General features: G+C 45.4%; 1 protein-coding gene across 3 annotated transcripts in view; it reads left to right on the top strand.

The window, feature by feature from the left end:
- Positions 1-23,501, top strand: part of ICA1 (islet cell autoantigen 1) — a 97,237-nt gene extending 73,736 nt beyond the window's left edge. For all 3 annotated transcript variants that reach the window (XM_006085014.3, XM_014452441.2, XM_023750758.1), the window contains 6 exons: positions 2,498-2,595; positions 4,627-4,679; positions 7,357-7,419; positions 7,527-7,559; positions 16,298-16,567; positions 23,234-23,501. In XM_006085014.3, the coding sequence (XP_006085076.1) occupies positions 2,498-2,595; positions 4,627-4,679; positions 7,357-7,419; positions 7,527-7,559; positions 16,298-16,567; positions 23,234-23,355 (639 nt within the window). In that variant the 3' untranslated portion in view covers positions 23,356-23,501. The remainder of the gene's footprint in view (positions 1-2,497; positions 2,596-4,626; positions 4,680-7,356; positions 7,420-7,526; positions 7,560-16,297; positions 16,568-23,233) is intronic.

Genomic DNA, 23,501 nt, shown 5'->3' with positions numbered 1-23,501 from the left:
CAGTCCATGTTCCACTTGCCACATTGTGCCAGGGCTGTTCTTTATAGCATTTCCCCCTCCAGCCAAGGATCATGGGTCCCATTTAGTTGGCATGCATTAGAGAGACAGAAAGAGCACAAGAATATGATGAAACTAATGAGGCAAAATGTTAAATATTGATGAATGGGGTAAAGGCATGTTCTCCCTGTGCGACCCCTGCTGACCTCTTTATCCCTGTCTCATAAGTCTTGTACTCTCACACACTATACCCCAGCCCAGTGGCATTCTCTTTGTTCCTCGGACAAGCCAAGCTATTCCTACCTTTCAGCCTCTGCACTGGGGGCCCCCTCTTCTCCCTGAGCTGCACTTGGCCAGCTTCTACGTGTCATTTAGCTCTCAGTTGAAATGTCACTTCCAAGAGAGGACATTCCTGTGAACTGAAGTAATGATCCAATCACTTTCTATCCCCTTTTTTAAATTATCTGCCTAGGCCCATCACTAGCTGATAATTTTGTCTCTTGCATTTACCAATGAAACATCCAAAGCAGCACCTAGGTACTCTCAGACTATTTGTTAACTGAGTGTACTAATCTAAATGCCTAGAAATAGGGAGTCATTGCAAATGATGGCAATCCATGTGGTTTGTGCACGAAAATGCTTTAGATCTTTAATCAGGGACATATATTCAATGAGAAAACCTTGGCTCTCCATTAGAACAATGATGAATAAATGTACTTCTATTTATTTTAATTCAATATTCAATGTTTAAGATATATAAAATCTTTTGTATATTCTCCGCTATAATAAAGAATGTTTTTAAATATGAAATACTGACACAAATTATATTGGTTAAGAAGACATCTCTGTCTATAATCTATGTATTATATAGAGAGACCCCAAGTATATAAGTAGTTTGAACATGAAAAAAAAGAAATACATGAAAATAATAACTCATTATTTGGGGGAAATGAAATTATGAGTAATTTTTCCTTTTTATATTATACAGAATAGATGTGATCAAACATTAATAAAACTGTAAATGCAGTTTGGACGTGCAAGGGCTTTCTTGAAGTTGGTGTGCTTATTGAATGAAGCTTTATGGAAATGTCACTCATCTGGGCTTTGCAAAGGTTGATGTACTTTCAGGGTGGACAGATAAGTAGAGAGAGCTTTTTGGCTCAGAAGCAGAATGAACAAAGATAGGAAGGGACCGACTAGGACATAGGAGTCACCCTAATTGAATGGAAAGCTCACCTTTGGGGGCTAGTGGGAAGTGACTTGGGCGAGTGAGATAGGGTCACTTTAAGATCTTTAAAGTGGACAGAGAGGTTTAGACTAGCAATGGAAAAGAATAAGGAATATGTTCTTGAGAAAAGAGGTCAACATGATGGCCTGGGAGTTTTAGGAAGATGATTCTGTGCAGGGAGTGAACCAGAGAGGGCAGTTAGGAGGGGTGACACCAGTGTCCACCTGGTATTCATGGTAGACACCAAAGTCAGTCACAGCTCTGCTCTGCCCTGACTCAGCCTCCAGGCCACCCTCATCCAGCCCTGACAGTGGTCACTCACCCGTCAGGGCTGGCATGTGACACTTAGTTGTCTCCTTCCCTGCGTGTTGTTACATTGGAGAGGTGAAAGCTGGGGAGATGGAAGGCAGGACAGGCAACGGGAAGGCCCACGGGATGCATAGTCCTGCGGATGTACGCGGGATAAGTATCTTGAAGTTTCTTTTGTGTTTCTACGTTTGTATTTTAATTAGGGCCAGAAATAGAGATCTTTTTGGTGTAGCTCCATTATTCAGTTATTAGAGAAATGTTCTGCTTTTTTAGGCTTTGTCACTGGTGGACCGTTTTTAGGCAGTTGCTTTTTTTAAAAGTCTTTCCTTAAATATTTAATAAATCTTGAGGACAGTCGCTCCAAGAAATTATGCGTCATAAAACGACTCTCCCCCGTTTTTAATCTACAAAGATTCAAATGCACCTGCTCTGTCCACTCGTGGGGGTTAACTTGTCAGATTATGTTCAGCCACTATTTCTGTTCAGTGTTGTTGTTGTTTTTTTAAGGTTTTGTTTTCTCTTGTTGTTTTTTTAAAAGCTGTTTTTAGATTGCAGAATAGCAAACAAAATTAAAAATGAAATGAAGTCATCTCATCCTTGGGGGAGAAAAGACTTCTATGCCGTCAGTGTGTGGGCTGCTGTGGAGCGGAATGTTTATCTTAGCTGCATGTTAAAGATGGGAAATAAAGTTAGCAATAGCCAAAGGCCTCCTTTTGAATAATTTATCACAAAGGGGAAAACACAAATCTAGTGGCAAAACTACTTTCCTTTATAGGCTAGTGTTTCTTGGATGGGTCGGAGAACATAGGAAATGTCAGTTCTGCCCACTGCTTGATCCCAGGTAACCTCCCCAAGTCTCTAAGTCAAGGTTTGGTTGCTGGGACCAGTGGCAATTGACTTTTCTTATGGATGATCTTGCTTTTGTTCTTTTTTCCTCTTTATTACCTACGGTTCCTGATCAAGAGTTTACAAGACCCTGTGAAAAAACTGGCTGAGAAGGAAGAAAGGAAGAAGATTGCCCGGCAGGAGCGCGCCAAGGCCACAGCGGAGGAGCCCAGCCAGTAAGTCGGGGCGGGGGGGAGGGGGGGCTGTTTGTCTGGACAAAAATCTTTGTTCCCAGAGCTGAAAGCAGCGCAGTCTGGCTGACCAAGTCTCTCGGGGCCTCGGACCCAGAGTAATGGCTTTACTCCCTCACTTCTCAGGGTAGATGTGTTAATATTGAGACCAATCCCCAGCACATATTTCTACTAGACCAGGACTCACCCCAATAAGAGAGCCATAGAAGGGACACAGTTGAGAGGCGTTTAGTGGGGCAGGAAAGGGTAGTGTCCCCTCTGCTGCCTGGCTCTCTGTCTTGTGGTCTCAGCCCCAGCTTTCTGCTGGTCCTTTTGTCACCATCACTTACAAGATCCTGTCCTAGATAGGAAATCCCCTGGCTTTGGTCTCAAGGAAGGAAATAACCTATGAAATTGCCTGGTAACTCATCTGGTACTTAGGTGTTATCATCCGAAAGTGCTGGGTGTTGACATTTTTGTTTGCCACCCTTCAGCCCTGCTGTTTTCTTCTGTGAGGCGGGGAGCAGCTCTGCCTACAGGAAGTGACTGCTCCATCTTCAGTTCTCGCCTCTTTGCAGAAAAGGTGCCTCCAGTCATTTTAAATAAGGAGAGAAACAGACAACCTAATTGGTGCAAACCTTCTCCCACAGCATGGAGAAGGTTTACATGTGAACCTATGTCTTTTTCTACTGACATGTCATAGCCTGCAGGAGCAGCAGTAACCTTGAACGGGGCTGACCTAGGAAACCAAAATAGATCTTCCTCCCACTCGCTGTTCCTTTTCCATACAAAAGAAATTTAGATGACAGTCTTATGGCAAAGCAGCCTTATATTTTTACTGTGTTTCTAAATAAAGTTTCAAATATATCTATGTCCATAGATATATTAGTCGCACTCAAATATTTGCTGCCAATTTTAGCTCCCCCCTCCTTTTTTTTTTAAGCATATGCTAGAAAACTTCGTTAGTGCAGAAGGAAAGCAGGTTTTCACTGTAGGGAGGCTACAAAATGTGATTTCAAGGTAGTACAGTTGACGACGTTGGGGGAAGCAGTTTAACCTATTCCTAGTAATAAAAACAATGCTAGCTGCCAATTAGTGAGCACTTACTCTGTGCTAAGCCCAATGCCAGGAGCTTTATTTATGTCATCTCAACTCATCCTCGCGGTAACCCTCCATGTAATCAGTGTAGCCATTTCCCCAGCGTGCGAATGATGGCAGTGCGGCCGAGAGTTAAGCGACTGCCCACCCTGGTTCGGTAAGAGGCAGAGGCTGGAGTGGGACCTGGCACCTTCTTTCACCATATATGTTGCTACCGTCCAAATAAAACATTACCTTCACTCAGAAGGGAGCTACCCAACATCATCTTGATTAGTTTTCGTTAACTTCAGAGTTCTCTATTTTAGTACTTCATCTTTAAAAGCTCAAATGTATAACCCAGAAACTATTTAAAAGGACAATGAAATTTAATAAGATTTTTTTTTCAGAAAGAGCAGAAAAAGGTGAACCACTGCAGTAGGAGGGAGGTTCGGAGGCACCCGCTGGGTCTCAGGGTGGGGATGTGTGTCTGCCATGTTCTTACCCATGTATGGTGAGAGCTGAGTTGGCGACAGTCATCGCTCTTCATTTGAGCATAATCCTGTTCTCAGCCTCCTATAATTTAATTTACTGAGGTGTCCTTCCTGTGACACCAGGAATCAGGATAAACACTTGCTTGCCCATTGTTTTTTTTAGCTGTGTTTTTAAAAGTGTTATCTTACTTGTACCTAACTAACCACCTATGTAGTTACAGAATATGTGCCCTGTGATGAAACCAGATTCAGATGTTAAGATGCTACTAACCAGCCTTGGGCCAGGAGAAAGCCAGCAAATGTATTTCTCCTTCAAGAAATGTGCAGCGTAGTGTGTGTGTGTGTGTGTGTGTGTGTGTGTGTGTGTGTGTGTTAAGTACAATAATATGTATTATATAGAATATCTGGTTGTATTACAAATATAACATTTTCAGAACTAGATACTAAACCTTTCTTAATTTCTTTCAAGGTTAATTTCATTAGAAGAAGAAAATCAGCACAAGGAATCCTCTGATTTTAAGAGTAAGTTTTGAATTTTACTTAGAATTGATTCTGAAATACTACTGCTCAGCAGCCAGCTCATTATCTTCTGTGGCAAACTCCTCCTAGGCCTTCTTCTTTTCCAGTTGAGAAAATTGTGTATGAATATGCTTTCAGTCTTAACTTTTCATAGCTCAGTGAGGTCGACCCAGTAGTGTTATTGCGAGAGGCTGTATATTTGGAACCAAAAATGGCATCATTAGTGACTTCTGCAGCAGCCCATCAGAGGAGCATCCACAGTTGAGACGTGGCAGAGAGCTATTTCTTTTACAACATATGACATCATTTCTGCTATTACTCTTACTATTGCTAACTGCCATTTGGGCTGTGGAGATAGTTTTAATAAGATCACATCGGGAGAGTATGGCTTTCACTGTGTTGTGGGGTGGGTGGTGGTCCTTGTTGGGAACAGGGGGAGAGCTCAACACTGCCTTCCAGGTGATTCCTGGGCTGTTCTGGAGTGAGTAGCACCAGATCCCTCAATGTAGCAACTCTCCTGTGGTCGGAAAACGGACCAGAGCATTAGTGGATGACAGATACCATGTGCCGTAGGTGGCTTGTCAGCTCTCCCTGTCTCCTGCCATTACTGCCCGATCATTCCTTGGTTCATTTTCTCCTTATGGAGTAGAGGGAATGGTACACTGGGGTAGAACTAAGATGTAATGCTGAGCCTTTCGCTGGGACTCCGAATCCTCAGAGATGCAGGGAAAGTTTTACAGATGATAGGAAGAGAACTCACATTGCCCAACCCTCTGGTCAGCCTGGCCCTCCCAGCGATGTGCCTGCATCTTCCCTTTGCTGCAGCAGGTGGCCTTTCCAGCAGCTAAAAGGAAGCACAATAGACCCTGAAAGTTCCCTCTGCTCTTTCCTGTTCTCCACCTTCCATCCTACTTCTGCCTTCCTTCCTACTTTCCAACCACTCACTTTATTCTTCTCCCACTGTACTGCTTCATTTGCTTTTCTCCCAGGTGCCATTCAACAGAAAGAAACAACTCTCACTTTTATGCCTCTAGGTTAGATACCTTCACTTACTCCCGTACTTGTTCATTTGTTCAGCAGAAGTCTATGAGTCTGTGGCAGGCACAGCCCTGGGCTCTGGGCATGCAGTGGTTCATCAGACATAGTCAGAACACTCCAGAACATGGGGCTTACAATCAGAGGGAAGCAGGTGGTGATCTAACAGTGATACATGTAATTGGGCAACTACAAGGGCTCTGGGCAGATCTGATAGGGAGATGTCACCTTTCTGAAGGATCAGGGAACTAGCTAAGTCAAGTGCTGTTGTTAGACCCGCCAAAGCAAAAGGAACAGCCTGGGCAAAGATTATGAACAAGGGAGGACTAGGAGAAGGTCAGAGGCACAATGTTCTAGAGCGTGAGGGAGGGAGCAAGTGGCAGAAGGAGGCAGATTGGCAGGCGGCCTGGTCCTGTTGTCCATGTAAGCACTCTTATCGATCCACACCCTCCAGCCTCAGGATCCCTTGGGTACCAACAGCATGAATCGTGTTGAGGGAATCTAGGTAATTGAATCAAAAAATTTAGTTCTGTGGGAAAATGTAAACTCTGGTTGATTCTATTTATATTCAAGTTGCATATCTACATAAATCATATGTTCATGCAATTTGTGGCAATACAGGAGAATCAAATTTTCTTTTCCTCCGTGCAGTATGTTTACTTGCTCGTGGTATTTACGTAATATTTTGAGACTATAAATGTTGATCACCTTCTTTTATATCCATTCAAATGAAATGTCATCTTTTAGTCTGGGACTTGTAGAAAGTCTAATGTTCATATGTTTAAGACTCTTCTATTGTGTTTGTATGTATGTATATTTACACACACACACACACACACACACACACACACACACACACACTATTATTTAGAGTAGTTTTTGGTTCCCAGCAAAATTGGGCAGAAGTTACTAAGATTTCCCACATACCCCCTGTGTCCACATGTGCATAGCCTCCTCCATTATCAACATCCCCCACCAGAGTGGTGCATTTGTTATAAATGATGAAACAACATTGACACATCTTATCACCCATAGTCCATAGTTTACATTACGGTCCACTCTTGGTGTCTTATAGTTTATGGGTTTGACAAATGTATAATGGCATGTATTCACCATTACAGTATCATACAGAATAGTTTTGCTGTCCTAAAAATCCCCTGTGACTTCACCTATTCATCTCTCCCTCCCCTCAAACTCCTGGCAACCATTGGTCTTTTTACTGTGTTCATAGTTTTGCCTTTTCCAGAATGTTGCATAGTTGGAGTCATGCAATATGTAGCCTTTACAGACTGGCTTCTTTCACTCAGTGATCTGCCCTTATACTATAGTCAGGCCCATATGGCTGAAGTTCATTAGCACCATCAAGGAATAGTCAGCCACTTCAGTTGCACATGTGTCCATGGAAGGAGAATCGTTAGATCCGTTTTTCGCTAAACAAAGCAAAGATTCAGGGCTGTTAACTCAGCATTCATTGAGAGCCAACAGCTCGAGTAAAACATAATCCGAGGACCCCTGCTTCTGGTGAGTGAGTTGTGGATGCCATTTCTTCCCAAAGCTGTGTGTTGACCTTACACTGTGATTGATAGCATGTGAGCACACACACCACTCTGAATCGCTGTTAACCAGCTGCATGTTGTATTCACAGCTGAAGAAGGAAAGAGTGATTTCTCTACCTTAGACAAGAGCTCTCCACATAATGCATGCTCAGGTAATGCGGATGCAAGAAAATGACTCAACTGTAATCATTTGATTCAAACTCCTTACAAAATTAACTCATGATTTCGTTTTCTTTCCCCTCCTCTGATGGGCGGATAGATGAACTAGTGAACATGACACCCGAGGAAGGTGGTAAGATTTTTGCATTTCTTTTGGCTTATAATGTGTTTCATTTTTTTAATAGCGGTTTCACATGCAGGGAAATGTAATGTTTATCTTTTGAATAGGTGACTGTCATTTGTCTTCATAAATGAACTTTAATATGCTCAAGCACATGTTAGTAAGTGGACTCTGTCATCCTTAATATAATTAATTTCAAGATGTCAAAGTGACTAAAGCTAAAAGTTAGGATGTCAAAGATTATGGGTTGTAGTGGAGAAAACGTGACTTTCAGAATCAGAGAGGCCTGGATTTGAACACTGGTACACCATAAATGATCTGTATGGCCTTCAATCATTTGCTTCATGCTTAAACTCTCTTAACCTCAGTTGCTCTCATTTGTAAAATGGAGCCAGTAGAGAGAGTCCTGGTGGGTTGTTGTCAAGACTGGAGATCATGTATGAAAGGGTCTTTCATGAGCTCGGACAGAGGGACACTCTTCAAATGGTAAGCAGTCGCCACAGTAGGACTGGAAATGTTCTGAAGGTGTACTGTGTTGCATATCCATTGAACCTTTGTCACATTCAGAGAGTTTGCTAGCTAGGTCCCACACCCAAGTTACCAAGCCTAAAAGCATTTACTGAGTAACCATCCAAAAGAGAATTCAGAACCATGGATTTGTATGAGACGTGCATAGCCTTAAGTAATTCTAAGAAGTTGAGTGTGCACAACCCGGTCCTAACAATTGCTCCCCATCCTCCCAAGGGTTTACTTCTAATGATTGACCAGGAGTCCAGAGGACCCCCGAGATTCTGAACCAGGCTCTAGAGCAGCCCTGTCCTTGCTGCGGGCACATGGTCTACCCTGGTCTTTCAGTTTTCTTACAGGACTAGAAAGGTCATTCTACAGACTCCAGTTAACGGGAGCCACTAACTTTCTTGACTCATTCTAAGTGTGCTTTGGATTTAATTCACAGACTGTGAGAGGAAGAAAATCTAGAAAACAGAGGGCATTGGTTAATGTTTTGTTTTGTTTTGTTTTCAGAAATGGAAAAGTGGCAGAACTCTGACATTAAGTTTCTAGGGTTTAAGGATATAAACCTGAGGGCAGAAACCTGCTTTCCTCTTTTTCCAGGCAACATACTGTGCAGTATATTATGAATGTCCGTGTTTATCTTATCAGAATGACTACTGATTGAGGTCATGCCAGTTAATAAAGTAATAAGCAAGTAATTAATGCAGATGGCCATACATGGCCCCATTTTCATGAAAATGTTTCCTTCTTGGCTAAGGGTAGAATATTTTGATGATGGAGTAAAGGTTTTGTAATAAATTATTTTTTGGAGGGGGAAATATTTCAGTCTTTCAAAGGTGAGATAAAGGCTATAGCAAGCACTAGGTGCCCATCACCTAGTTTTCACAAATCTTAATATTTAATAAATATGTTTATAATCATACATATGCTTTAACCTATTTTGATAGGAAGATTGTTATTTCTCCTATTTCCAACCTCTTGTGTACATAATTTGGTCTTTGATTTTATTATCTCCTATTTAATTTAATTATTTTAAAAAAACTATTTTTGAATAAGTGGTGTATTCACATTGGTACAAAAATTGATAATAGAATATACAAGTAAAAAACTCTCACTCCCATTCCTGTTCCCCATTCTCCCCTCTCTTCCAATATTCCCATCCCCCAGTGTACCTTCCAGCATGTTTTACATAGACACAAGCAAATATGAGTCTATATTCTCATGTTTCTCCCTTCTTACCAAAAAAAAGGGGATTTTGGTTTGGGATTGGACATTTTTACTTAGTAATGGTAGGACCCTCACCCAGTCACCATGCATTTCTTCACAGAATTAAACCAGAAATGCTGCTGTCTGTGACACATGCTGACTTTCATAAGCTTCCTCCAAAGCGTGTGCCAGGATACATTGAAATAAGGATATCTTTCTACTTTTCTAAAACAACTGTGATCTCATTGGTTTATAGTTACAATCTTTGTTTCACAGAATAGCAGCTCATATCCTTTATTTATTTATTTATTTTTTGCACTCAGTTTAACTCTAAAGATAGAGAGATGAAAGTGTTCTATCTCCCAAATGTGTATTTTTTTTTCAGGCAGAAAAAAAAAATTGATTTACAAATTTTCTCTGTGAAATACATTGTCACATGATTTCTCTTTCCCCTTTATCTCTGCCAACCCACAAAGCCCTTCTTTAGTCACAAGCCATGCTTTCCCACTATCTACCTCTTCTGCCTTGGCAATCCCCAGGGTAGCATCAGCTTAAGCATGAACATGGCCACGAGTATACAAATATTCTCTCAGTGCACAGAGAACTTGGGATGGCTGAAGGAAGGGACACTCTGTTAATTACTTGACATGCAAATGTGTGCCCTTCGGAAAATTGCCAGAAGGTCCGGATCCTGAATTAAAACACTGATAATAATATGCAGGACATTAAACCATCAAGAAATTAAAAGAGCTTAATCCAGGGATGGCTGACTTTAGAGGACTTAGGGGCTGTAAGCTCTGGTGCCCTGCTGCCTGGGGGCCGGTTCCCTCTCAGGGTAATTCTGTGAGACCAGTCATGGCCAAGCTGTGGAATAATGTCACCAAAAAGCAGACTGCTCCTGACAACAGCAAGGAGACAATTCTCCCGGAGCCATTGCCGGGGAAATCGCGCTGATTCGGCATCAGAGAGAAAGTGTTTTCTTCTATCAATAGGTAGTGTTATGGAACATGAATCTTTGGCCAGTTTATAAAAAGGGTTTAAGCTGAAAACAGAAACCAAACGACATTCTGAGATACTTGAAAGCGGCTGTGACTTCACCTTGTGACCACATGTAACAATCCCAACCTCAGTGCACACGTTGCAACGTGTAGAAGTCTTTGCGTTCCTCTAAGCTGGGCCAAGAAAAAGAACCATCAGGTAACTGAACAGAAAGGAGTGGCTGAAGCAAGAGAGTTAGATGAATTCAGCTCACCTAAATCTCATCACTCAGCCTCACCCAAAAGATCCCTCTCCAGACAGGACTCACTGAACCAATGTTTAACAAGGTTAATTGTCCATGCTGCAATTTAAATGTTTGTCTTCTGCGACTTCCTTGGTTACTACATCCAGACGTAATGACAACAACTGAGAAGTTCATTCAGTAGCTCCCATAGGCCTGGGTGAGACCCTTTCGTCCACAGCAAGAACACATGTTTCTGGCTCTGGGCCCAGGTCCTCCTGAGTCATTCAAACCTTCTCCCACAGTTCTCCATAAATAACTGACCAGGAATCCGATTGCTTCCTCACACGAAATGTGGCCGATACTGAGTTGTTATCTTTCCTCATAAATCCCTTCTCCCTGCCTCCCTCAGCGTCCTCGGATGAACTGCTATAAAATCATGGTGCGCTGTTAAAACCAGTACTGTTCTTACTTGATTGTGTGTAGTCTGTAGGATGCTGTGGATATTTACTCATCCTGGTGTTGAGTTTGTCAGTAAGATTGCTTGCTTGTTAAGATCTAATGCTAACTGGAGGAGCAGGCTGGAATCCTCCAAAAGTCCTTTCTGAGTGCCCGCTCAGGTCTAGCCCCATTGGGTTGTGTGTTGTTGTTGTTTTGTTTTGTTTGTTTTGGGGGGAGTGCTTTTTGTTTGTTTGTTGTATGTCTGTGTTTCCAAGATAGTGGGTTTTTCCCCAAATGTTCTTATCATCTATGACTTTTTCACCAGAAGGGAGTTTTTAGAAGTATTCTTGAATTCCATACAAGTACAATTTGGGACCAGAGCTTTTTACGATGAAGAATATGTTTCTTGTTAGACATTTTTGGGAGGTAATTTCCTACCCATCTTTCCCCCTGTACTCTCACTTGGGTGGTATGAGGATGGTGTTGGTGTTTGGGGGTTCACGTGTGTGTTGCAAGCGTGCAGCCTTTGCCGTTAGTCATAGCGCTGAGAGTGGGGACCAGGGAGAAAACCAGAGAACAGTCTTCCTGTTTCACACACAGATGAAGGTACCTTGGGTGACATTTTTCTGTTTTCCTGTGCTCTCGTTTTCGGTCTGTGTAGTTGTTTCCATCTTCTGTGTTTCTAGTTTATGCTGAGGTCATGAAACTCAGTATGATTTCAAAAATATTCCCTGAGGGGGCTGCCTCCACTTTCCCACATTAGCTCTCTGTCGCCCACACTCTGTCTGAACTTGAGAGAGCTTCCTCTGTATGTCAGTTTTCACTCTTTGAAAAACTCCTTGGGCCAGAATCCGTCAGAGCTCACTGGTTCGGGATCAGTTTTCCGAAGGAATGTTTTCCCAGGGGCGTAGGGTTTTTATTTTTGAACGCTTGGGCAGCGCGGGGTGGACATGCTGACCGATTCTGCCATCCTGGCCATTTTGCCACGGCACCTGCAACCAAGAGCTCTGTGGGGCGGCCAGTGGAGTCATCTGACCTTAGAAACCCTTAAAACGACCAAAGCTTATGTACTAGTTTATATATGAGATCCTCCACAGGCTCCGAAGTGAAAGCTGTGCTGAGAAAACATGAGTCTCCAGCCAGATAATGTGTACGTAATAGATTACATGGCCTTGTACAGTGAGCTAGAGGAGACGACCTCTAAGATCCCTTTCAGTTGAGTGTGATTCTTCTCTTGGGCATCTCATTGGGAGAAAACAGCAGGTTTCCAGGCAGAAAAGCAGGGAGGCACAGTTGAAAAATGGCAGCATTTTGTCAAATCATAGGCTTCCCAGAAGGCAGTGTTACTTAAAGGGCTGAGTTAGAGCTTGACCATAGTGGTTCTAAAATCACTATAACGAGTGTTTCTTTACTCAGTAGGCAGAGGGAGCTATTGAAGGTGGGTGTTTTTTAGAAATATATTTTTATTGATTTCAGAGTGGAAGGGAGAGGGAGAGAGAGATAGAAACATCAATGATGAGAGAGAATCATTGATTGGCTGCCCCCTGCACACCCCACACCGGAGATCAAGCCCGAAACCCGGGCATATGCCCTGACGGGAATCAAACCGTGACCTCCTGGTTCATAGGTCGCCACTCAACCATTGAGCCACGCTGGCCTGGCACCATTGAAGGTTTTGAGTAAGGGATAATAATCTCACAACTGAATTGAAAAAAGGTATAAGGGGAGGGTGCCTTTTCTGGAGAGTGCCAGCAAGCTGGCCAATGGGCAAACCCTGAAGGGTCCCCAAGTCAGGAGTGTGTCATCAGAGTTCCAAAAACCCTTGGAATTGTACATGGAGATTTGAGAATCTTCCCAGATGAGATTGGAACCATGATAATAAGTGAGACCTTCTTTAGAGAACTAGGGAAGGAAGATGATGGCTTGGAGTAGCATCTGGGGACTTGACACCTGAGAGCTCAACCGCCTCTGTTCATCCTTAAAGACAAGAGCAGGATAGGATGGCATAGCTCAGGAGCAGTCTTTCTCGTCTACTGGTAGCAACTGTGACTTGGGCTGTATAGCTCTTACCAAGGCTTCTTTCAAAGACCTTGTCATACCTCTGTGTGTTTCCCTGTGTGTTCTCACAGTTGAGTCGAATTACTTCCGATGAAAAGGAGATCGTGATTCTTAAGAGCCAGCTGACTAGTGTTATTTTTCAAGTCTTGACTTGTCTGGTTACAGACCCAAACCTGTCCTTTTCTGCTTGTAATTAAGTTTTTCTTACAAGTATGCATAGTAATCTCAAGCATCTTAATTATCAGGGCAATAATTGGGAGGCTTTCTTGTTTTCTGGTTCAAGTCAGTGCCAGTTTCATTGCTCTGAGTTAAGTAATAAGTTCTCTTAAAAGAGCAAACGTTCTGCTTCAGTTGTTAAAAAACCAGGACACCAAGTCATAGGCCAAATTCCATGGTAGGCCTCAAACTCTACTTTGAAATAGCTCTAGACAATATCATTCTCACCACGGGTCCTTTTCTCACTTCTGTCACTGAGGGTGAGTTTGATTGGATACAATATTAGTCAGGAGTCTTTTGGTTGGAAGTAATGGTACCCTTTTCTAAATAGTTTAGCTTTAAAATTAAAAAGGAAAGAAAAGGAAAGAATGTATAGGGTACTGAGGACACGCAGTGGTGGGTTGGCTTCAAGCAAGGCTGGATCCAGGGGCTTAGACAGTGTTGTCAGCATTCTCTCTCCAACTTCCGATGCTGTTTCTATGCTTGGCTCCATCACAGCTGGGGCCTCAACACTGCATCTTTAGAACTTGGAATCCTAAAGACAGAGAGAACCTCTTCCCTCCTCCTTCCATATACCAACCCAGGGAAGCCTCTGGCATGTACCCACCCCTGAGCCGGTCACCAAGGCCTGCAAAATGCGGGACTCTGGCCAGCCTATGTCACACGCCCACTTGGATGAGGCAGAATGACACATCTTACGTGATGTCTCACTAGGATCACGTTGGAGAAGGTGTTTCCCCAAAGGGAAAACAAGAAAAGGAGGAAAGGGATACTGAGTTAGCCAAACTCAAGAAGTCCACTCTATATACCATCCATCACACAAACCCTAAACAGTAAACACAAAGATAGAGCTTTTTCAGTCTGTGGTTATTTCTGGAAGGCTCAAAGTTTATTATTTGTTGTCGCCGATGTTCATTATGATCTGCCCTGGATTGATATCTAGATGCAAGCAGGCACGCCTTCTCCAGGGTGTGACTTAGTGGAGGCTGTAAAGTGACTTCAGGAGGAACACCCATCATTCCCAATGTTCATGTAAAGTCATCTGTCCCTCTAGGCACACAAAGATTTGAATGGGTTTCATTGACACGGGTTCGGTTTAGCAATCATCTGCTTTCAGTTGGGCCAGAAAGTAAACCATGCGAAAAGGTTTGGACATTTCACCCCAACTGAAAGTTGGAAGTAGAGATATTTGTGAAGTTACATGTAAAAAGAGAGAGGCTGACAGAGCAGGGGAGGGCAGATGCATAGATGCTGTTGACAGACACGCCTTGTCACCCCACGTTCCTGCCTTTCCTTTCCTCGTAGAGATGGGCTGTCTCACCTCACATGCCCTGCCTTTCCCACCACACACAGGCTCAGTGTCCTGCATCATCCGGTTACATTTCCCCATCTTCTCACCACCACACCTACAGGCTACATCTCGGTGCCGATTTCTATGATTACGCAAACAATAAGAAGGTTTAAATTAGTCAGATGTCCAACTAAAGTGATGTTTTGCTGCTATTTATAAACCACAGTGATAAGAGAGTGACTGGACTCCTCCCCTCCTTGACTTACAGCCAGTCTGCTCAGCACACCAAAAATCCCCTTAATCTGCAGATCTTTATAGAAACTGTGGTTGAAAATAATCCAGTAAAGCTAACAGAGATAAGCTTTATTAAAAAAAAAAAGCCTTCACTTAGTAATTATCTCATGTATTTGTGGAAAACCTACTAAACTCACTTAATATGACATATCAGAATTGCAGTGTAGCTCAGAGAAAGTATAAATTGTGATTGTTCCTTCACTTCCTGACTCTCTTCAGTTCCCAGGTGGCAATTAACGACCACAACAAAGCTGCAGTTGATGAAACCATCAGCCCTCGGTTTTCAAAAATATGTAGAACACTCAATGAAAGATCTTGTTGCAGGATTTCTGATAAATGCCCCGTTCTACTTGTGTTCGCTGTGTGGTATTTTGTCAGTGTTCATACTAGTATTGTAAGAATGGCTCTCTTAAGTCCTCCTTCGGCCTGGGCAGTGAAGTTTAAGGTATATTTCTTTTTGGTCCTCATGATCATACTCCGAGGCAGGCATTATTAATATTGTAATTGTACAGATGGAAAAAATAGAGGCCCAGGGGTTTTGTAAGGGTCTTGCTGCAGTCACACAGCAGGCAAAAGGTGGTCCAGGCTCCCTCGGGTCCCGTGCTCATTCCAACCCTCCAAGGCTGTGTCTCTGGCCTAAGAGCTCATCCTTTAGGTCAGGGATGGGGAACCTTGTTTTTGCCAAGGGCCGTTTGGATATTTATAACATCATGCCCTTAATATGATCCACTTGTAAATTTATGTTGGTATGGAAAAAGCTCCTAGATTTATTGAATTTTGAGTCCTGCCTGCAGTTGCCTGGGCAGGACCAGACCAAATGATTTTGTGGGCCTTGTATGGCCCATGGGCTGGATGTCCCCCACCCTTGCTCTAGGTGGTTCCATGGTTTGTCCTGTTTTCCTGTCAACCTTTCATCGACGCCCTCAGGCAAACCAGAGCCACCTTTTCTTTGCTTTATGCAGTTGGGTTGCAGCAAAGGAGAGAGGAAGCGAGGATGCCTTTCCTGGTCATTCTTGGACTTTCCATGGCTTCCCGGGCCAGGCAGGGTGTGGGGAGGGTCCTCTCCCATCCTGATGGAGGGCAGGCTGCCACATGTCATGCAGGCTGTGGATTTAGGCTTGTGGGGGAAGATTCGGGAAGCTGTATAAACAAGGAGTATATGTACAACATGCCTCCAATCCTGGCTTTGTTTCATATCTGAGAAATGTCTTGGTGGTAGATTTGCTTTTTATATGAAGGTAAAACCAAAACCTTAGAATTTTTGTGGAAACAATTTCAATCAATTCTAATGATGCTCAAAAATTAGACTTGCTTTGAAGGTAAGGGAATGAGGGAGAAAGTTAATTCTGAAATGCCTTCAAAGAAGCTATAATGGGGTTGATTTATATTTTGATTAATGTTTTCTAACTCTAGCCATTGCCCAATCTGTCCCATCCCAGCCCCTACTGCATTTACTGCCCCCAAGGGCTTGGCCCTCCGTGCTGATGAGTTTTGTGCTGTTTCTTTGCTCAGCTTGCCTGGGCCCGATGGCTGGGAATCTGGAACCTGAAGGTGCTGACAAAGATGACATGCTGCTGCTGAGTGAGATCTTCAATGCATCCTCCCTGGACGAGGGCGAATTCAGCAAGGAGTGGGCTGCTGTGTTTGGAGACGGTCAGCTGAAGGAGCCAGGACCCACCATGACCCCAGGAGAGCCAGACCTCAAGCCCCAGGCAGGCTCAGGATTCCTTCCTTCACAGCTTTTAGACCAAAATATGAAAGACTTAAAGGCCTCGCTGCAAGGTATGTACTACAGGGGTTGAAATGTGGGGTTTTTGTTTGTTTATTTTTTGTTGTTTTTTGGTTAATTCTCACCTGAGGCTATTTTTCCATTGATTTTTAAAGAGATTGTAAGGGAGGGGGAAAGACAGAGAGAGAAACTTCTAGTGAGAGAGATACATCAATTGGTTGCCTCCTGCACGCATCCCAACCAAGGCCAGGGATCCAGCCTGCAACCGAGGTACATGCCCTTGACTGGAATCAAACCCGAGACCCTTCAGCCAAGGGCCTATGCTTATCCACTGAACCAAACCAGCTAGGGCTGTTTGTTCATTCTTTGTTTTGTTTTGTTTTTCATCCAAAGGCTTATTTCTTGCTTCATCTTTTTTTTTCCTCTGAGTTTTCTGATTTTTGTTTCCTATCTAGTGTCTTTTTGGTTTGTTTCTTAACTTTTATCAGTTTATCTCCAGGGACTTTTCAGCTGAAATCTTAGAATCACATTCTAGCCGTAAGATATGTTGCAGGGTTTAAAATCTATTCCTTCTCACAATTTCTTCCTTTGTTAATATTTGTTATTCATACAGGATGAGCAGAGTGGTTCTCAATCTCATTGCCTTTTTGGTTTTAGACACATTCCTGGCGTACCTTCACAGCCATGGCCCCGTTGGCTTGGCCATCCCTCCCCGGCCATCACCCTCCTGAGTGCCCTTGTGTACTCTCACGAGACAAAGTTCTCCACATCCCCAACTGAGTGCCAACTGACATGACACTGGGCTTCTTAACTCTTCACACTAAGTTTTATCTTGCTCTTGCTCTCTTCCGATCACGGCCCACCCCTACCCTGAGTGTGCTCTCAGCTCAGCAGTTTCACTCCTGCCTGAAGCAATGGCCCAACAGTCCCATGTAGCCCCAGTGACAGCAGGAACCATTTCCACCCTCATCAGAGTGGTCAGAAGCATTGGTGAGGGGTCAGGGCACACCAGGGCGTGCCAGCAGCCTGCACACTGGTTGAGAACAGCTGGCCTGGAAGCCACATTGATTTGATGAGGCAAAAACTAAGACACAGGTTGAAATTTCAATTTTTATGTTTGAGTTTCTAATCAAATAGAGCTTGGGAAGGGAACCATTTTCTAGTATTTCAATGCATGATTCTCCTTTCGTACTGCTTTAATTATAAGACAGTATTAAGAAATTCTCAAATTGTTTTGGATTTTCCATGAATTTAGGCTAGCTCCTTAATAAACAACTTGTTTATCTGGCACTTAAAGCTGAGAACAAACGGCAGAGCTGGGATGATTAAGTAATTATGGGCTATTAAAGAAACCTCAGGTCGTTGGAGATGAGATCACGGACACAACAAGAGTTGGTGGGCAAGACAAAAAAGTCCTCCTTCTTCTCTATGAAACCCATCCTCCCTTTTATCTTCCTTTGTGAGTCCTGTTGGGTAGCCATCTCATTTCTTTTCAGAAATGGAGTTAGAGATAGGAAGGAGACATGAAATCCAAAAATACGTTCCTGCCCTGGGTTTCACCTCTGGTTTCACCGCCTCTTGCACGGAGCTCCAGATAAGCAAGGCCAGCCACGACTGAGCCTCACCCCACCCACCTGCGGTGGAGGTCTGACAAGCTGTGGGGGAGTCGGAAGGCCGAGCTGGCATCCACAACTCCGATCTCTCATCCAGCCACGCTGCAGGATGAACCCCACTCAAACCCCCTGCTTTGGAGGCACCAGCGTCCCTGCTGCCATCTGAGCCCCTTGTTGGCAGTGCCCCCACTTGGCCAGGGAGGCTGTGCCCCACTCTGACGCCTACACATCAGACTCCACGCCCTCTTCCTGAGCAGGCAGAGCGAGGCCCCAGCCCAGCGCCCGTGAAGGGGCCCCAGCACTGGGCCCTAGAGCAATGACAAGAACAGAGGCCCAGGCCTTTGCACGTCAGCCCTGCCCCAAGTCCAAGGGAAAGACACAAAACCACACCAGGGTCTAAGGACAGAGGTGTTCTGACCGCAAGAGAGAAAGGCGAGCTCTCCCATGGAAAGGGAAAGAGGTCTTACAGGGCGGCCATTTATTTCTCAGCCAAACCAAGTCTCCCTTGGGGCCACCGCCCTACTAGCACTTTGGCAAGTTTCTCATTCATTCAGCAAATATGTACGGGGTCCTTCTGAGTGCCAGGCACTGGGGATTCGTCTGAGAACTCAAAAGACAAGCTGTCTGCCTCCCTGGAATTCACCTTCTAGTGGAGAGAAGATGATGAACAGAATAAAGAAGCAAATAACACTGTAGGTTAGAAACTGATCAATGTTATGGAGGAAAGAAAAAGTATGGTTTTGGTAGTCCTAAAAAAAAAAGAGAGAGAGAGAGAAAGTAAGAAAAAGTAGAGGCAGGGGATAGGGAGTGTTGCGGGGCTGCAGGGCAGGCTGCAGAATGAAAGGATTCATATTGAGAAGATGAGACCGAACCAAGACTTGCAGAAGGTGAGAGAATGAGCCATGTGGAGATCTGGACAGAGGGACTCCCCGTGCCGATGCCGAAGGCAAGGATGAGCCCACCCCTCGCCAGAGCTCCTGGGCTGTGGCCATCAGCCCCACCCGGGTGTTTGCATGCACCACACACACTGGTGCAGTTACATTCACGGTAGAGAGCTACTCTGCAGGGTGTTATTTTGGCCGGCAATATTCCTGGCTGATTTATATTTTCCCTTATGTAAGTAGAGGAGGCAGGATTGCTCCAATAAAATTTTATGTGTTTCCTGCAAATGGGTAGCACAGTTGACATATCAAAGGGATGGAGAGCTCTAGGATAGTCATTTGTTCACAGAGCTCTTGGTGCTGCCGCCCCCGCCCTCACCACCCTCTCCTGACACAGTTCCTCTGAGATGGGAGTCTTTCTAGCCACACCTTCGTGTTAAAAAAAAAACAAAAACGCCTCGGCCAACTAACACCACGTAGAGAACAGTTGATGGCAATTAGAGGAATATTAGCAGCACGGAGTTATCTTCCAATAGAAATCTTCCTGGCAGAGGCTGAGAGGGTCCAGACCTGGCTTGGCATTCCGTCCATCATGACCCTCACTGCACCGTCCCCTAAACAATTCCCTACGAGATGCGTGTGAGGGGGAAATTGCAGATGAGCTTTGCATTTGTCTTTAAAATTTTAAAACAATATGTAATGGCTGCCATGGCCACACCACTGTCCCCCTCCGTGCACAGAGTGGGACTGTTGGCCGGATGCTTCATAGCAGTTCTGAGCAGAGGATGCAATGGCAGACTGGCTGATGTCCTGCTTCACCCCATGGGACAAGGGGAATTCTGACGCCCTGTGTCCTGGTGACAGTTCTGAGATAGGCTGTCTCCATGCTCTTAGTCCCCAAAGAGGGGGTGTCTTTAGGCTCTTCCTCCTTCATGTCCTCTGATGCAGAGAAGCCCCCAACTCCATCGATCCTAGCTGTGGCCTGTGTGGGTCATGAGGTGGACCACATTCACAAATCCAGTGTTTTGTGAAGGAATCCAGGTAGGAGGCATCTGTGGTCTTATGGAAGGAAGCCGCCGTGACAGTCCGTTCGATGAGAGGCTTGAAACTCGGAGTTGTCTCTGTGGTACCTTTAAAATCTGACTTGACACACGGACACTTTATTATGTCCGGAAGCTGGACTTACAGGGAACAGGCCCGTTCTATAAAGAATCGGCAGCTCCGTCCTGCCTGCCTCCTTTAGGAATGTGGTCCATTGAATGCTCTGGAAACTACGATGCTGGGAACCGGCCGCTTCCTGCCAGTGATCTCTGCAGTCATTTTACAACATGAGTGCTGGGTGTGACTTTGAAACGGGAAGAGCGATCTCGCTGCGTTCCCCACTGTAGCGCACAGCGTGCGGACGCCAGCGAGGCTGCCCTCCATGCCTCTCCCCCGGCTTTCCTCCCCATCAGTCGGGTTCTCTCCGGAAGCATCAGCCTCCTGAACCCAGATTGCTTGACAGGATCGAGGAGCTTAAAACCTGGCGAGAAAGTGGGGCCCCGAGGCGGCCCCCTCTGTTTCCCAGGAGGGCCTGTCTCCTGGTCCCAGCTCTGATTCTCACGGAGATGGGGACCCTGGCAGCCTCCTTGGAGACCATCTGTGCCAGCGCTTCCCAAACGTACACGTGCTTCACGGTCACGGGGGGGCGGGGGGGGGGGGAAGGGCGCTCGTTAGAACCGATTCCTGGGCTCCCCGCCAGGGATTCCCATGCAGGAGGTCAGGTGGGCGCCGGAAGCGTGCATTTCTAACCCGCTCCCAGGTGCTGCAGGCTGCTGGTGTGGGCGCCGCGGGTGAGAACCCGGCATCCGGGCCAGGCCCAGGGGTGCTGGGGAGGGTCCAGGCCCTGCTGAGCACCGATGGGCCTTGGTGTCCAGGAGAAAAGCAGAGGGAAGGGGTAGCCTTTACCCAGTTAGCTTCCACCTCGTTCGGCTTTGTCTGGCACTCAGTGGAACCGCGGTTTTAACGTTCCACATTTCCACTGTTTGATGTGATTTGGGTTTAGAAGCAAAATGCTTGAGGGGCAAGTTTCTAGGAATCAGAGAGGTTATGTTACTCCTGGATGACGCCAAATAGTGTTCATTTTTTAAAAACCGCTTTATTGAACTGTAATTTACATACTATAAAATTCACCCACGGTACAGGGATGGTTCGTGGGATTCTGGTAAATTTATATTATGCAGCCGTCACCAGAGTCCAGAAAATTCCCTCAAAATCTGGTTGCTTTTGATGTAATATCTGGAATCATGCATGATCCCAGATATTATATTCTCCTTTTTTTTTTTCTGGCTTAATGCCTCATTCATAATTCCCTTTGTCAGATCTACCGAGGAGGAATCAAACGTGTGTCTCCATGTAACTGGCTGCTCCCTTAAGATTGGGTGGAAACAGCAAGATAGGAAAGGCCACTGAGGGTGGCTGTCTTTATCTGAAAATGCCATCGCCACCACCAAACAAGGCATTTACTGAGGCTGCTCAGGAAGAGCCAGGTTTCTTCGTTGTCAGAAGAGGGCCTTGCAAGCTCTTGAGCTCTGTTCTCCTTTGAGACAGGCCCCGAGAACATCTGCTCCTCTGGGGATCTCGTCAGCACTTGCAGCTCCCTCTCCCTCTGGTCAGCACCCACTTTCCCTGGGTTGACCACAGGGAGTTACGCGGAGTGTCTGTTACCATCACAAAGCATTCCCAGGATGCTCTTGGAGGTGATGTGTAAATAGTTGCATCTGGTTTTCCCTCCGACAGTGGAGGCCTGGGGACTGTGAGGCCTGCCCCAAAGTACAGGCACCCGGTGCCTCCTGCAGGGCCACGCCCACTCTCTTGGGGCCTTCGGAGGCCTTTGCAGAGGTTAAGAGGAAGGGGAAGTGAGTCTGAAGTGTATTTACTGGGGCACTTTAAGATATCTTGATATTCTCTATCAAGCATCGACTAATCGCCTAAATCAGTCTTGCTCCATACAGTTTCCTTGTGTGACCTCCTACATGACAAAAGAAAGTTACTCCCTTTTTTTTTTTTCAGTTGTTCCCCACCCCCAACCAGACCATCTTGAGATGTCTCAAGCCTCAGTTCATCATATCAAAATAAACCAAGTGCCTTGAGGGCTAGCTGCACATGGAATTCAGTTAATGTCACACAGTAATACTTGCCTGTTACCAGCTAGCCTTGCTGACAGTAGCTTTAGCTCTCTAGTAGATACATTGATTATCTCCTGTTTATGGTGGTCTAATCCCACCAGTTCTCCCCCATCGCTCTAATATAACCACTTGTAGCAACGTGCCCTGCCCACGGTTTTTGAGACTCCTTTTAGCCAGATGGCAAGCACATTCCTAGCTGCTCTTAGCTAGAAGGATCACCTGTCAGAGACATTTTCTTTGTGCTTTTGATACTCCCACCTGTTGGAGAAGGAAGAAAGGACGGGTCACCCAAGCCAGTGAACTTCCATTCTCATGCGGGATGGTTTAGATAAAGCAGAGCCCCCGACTTCTCTAGAAATCACTTGCATCAGTCCCTCTTTTGAAAGAGTTCTCCTCATCTGGGAAATAATTTGGCTCTATAATTGTGGTCTTCAGGAAGTGGGAGCAGGTGGTTTGGGAAGAGAGCCGCTGAAGAGACTACTCCGGTGAGGCCGAAGAGGGTGGGGACGATTCAGAGCCCAGAGGGAGACGGGGCGGCATATGGAAGGCCTCCTTCCCTGCCTGATGGGAGGGGATGGAAGAAGGCAGTGACCCTGAGCGTCCAGGCCTGGACTCCAACTCCCTTCTGGGCCTGGGGCTTTGAAGTCTGGAAAGTGGCCCCCGTATTTCTCTTGACCCAGCGGATTGGGAACAACTCCTGGAAGACTTCTCACTTCCTCAGCCATGCAGTCCGATTTCAGAAATAGCTGATATCTCCTGCTAATGGTGAAGCAGCCGGTCTGAGGTCTTAGGCGACTCTGTGGGCTGTGGACAGCCGCCGGGGTGGGGCTTACCCAAGAGCTCGTTCTTTTCTGAGCGTCAGGCCAGGGTTGAGAAATTGATTCAGCCAATGAGCAGAGGGACCTGGAATTCCCTCACGGGTTTTAGAGGTGAAGGGCAGTGGGCTTTGTCTGGGTGAGCAGCCACCCTTCTCACAGTGAGCCCGGGCCCCCACAGGCAGCCTAGGGGAGGTGGGCGTTTGGAAGGTGGTGTGCTGACCTCTCCTCTTCTCTCCCCAGAGCCCGCCAAGGCTGCCTCGGACCTGACTGCCTGGTTCAGCCTCTTTGCTGACCTCGACCCCTTGTCAAATCCTGACGCCGTGGGGAAAACCGATAAAGAACATGAATTGCTCAACGCATGAGTCTGCAGCCTCGGCAGGGAGCCCGCTGCGCTCCTCGGCAGCACCCCTGGGGGCTCGCAGGCGGATCCCGTGATCAGTACTCGGTTTTACTATTTCCGTGCCATTTTAATAAAGCGAAAGGGTCAAAGGCCCAGTTTCTATTGGTA

Source organism: Myotis lucifugus, unplaced genomic scaffold (genome assembly GCF_000147115.1).
Source record: "Myotis lucifugus unplaced genomic scaffold, Myoluc2.0 scaffold_15, whole genome shotgun sequence".
Taxonomy (NCBI): Eukaryota; Metazoa; Chordata; class Mammalia; order Chiroptera; family Vespertilionidae; genus Myotis; species Myotis lucifugus.
This window is presented reverse-complemented; position numbering and strand designations above follow the sequence as displayed.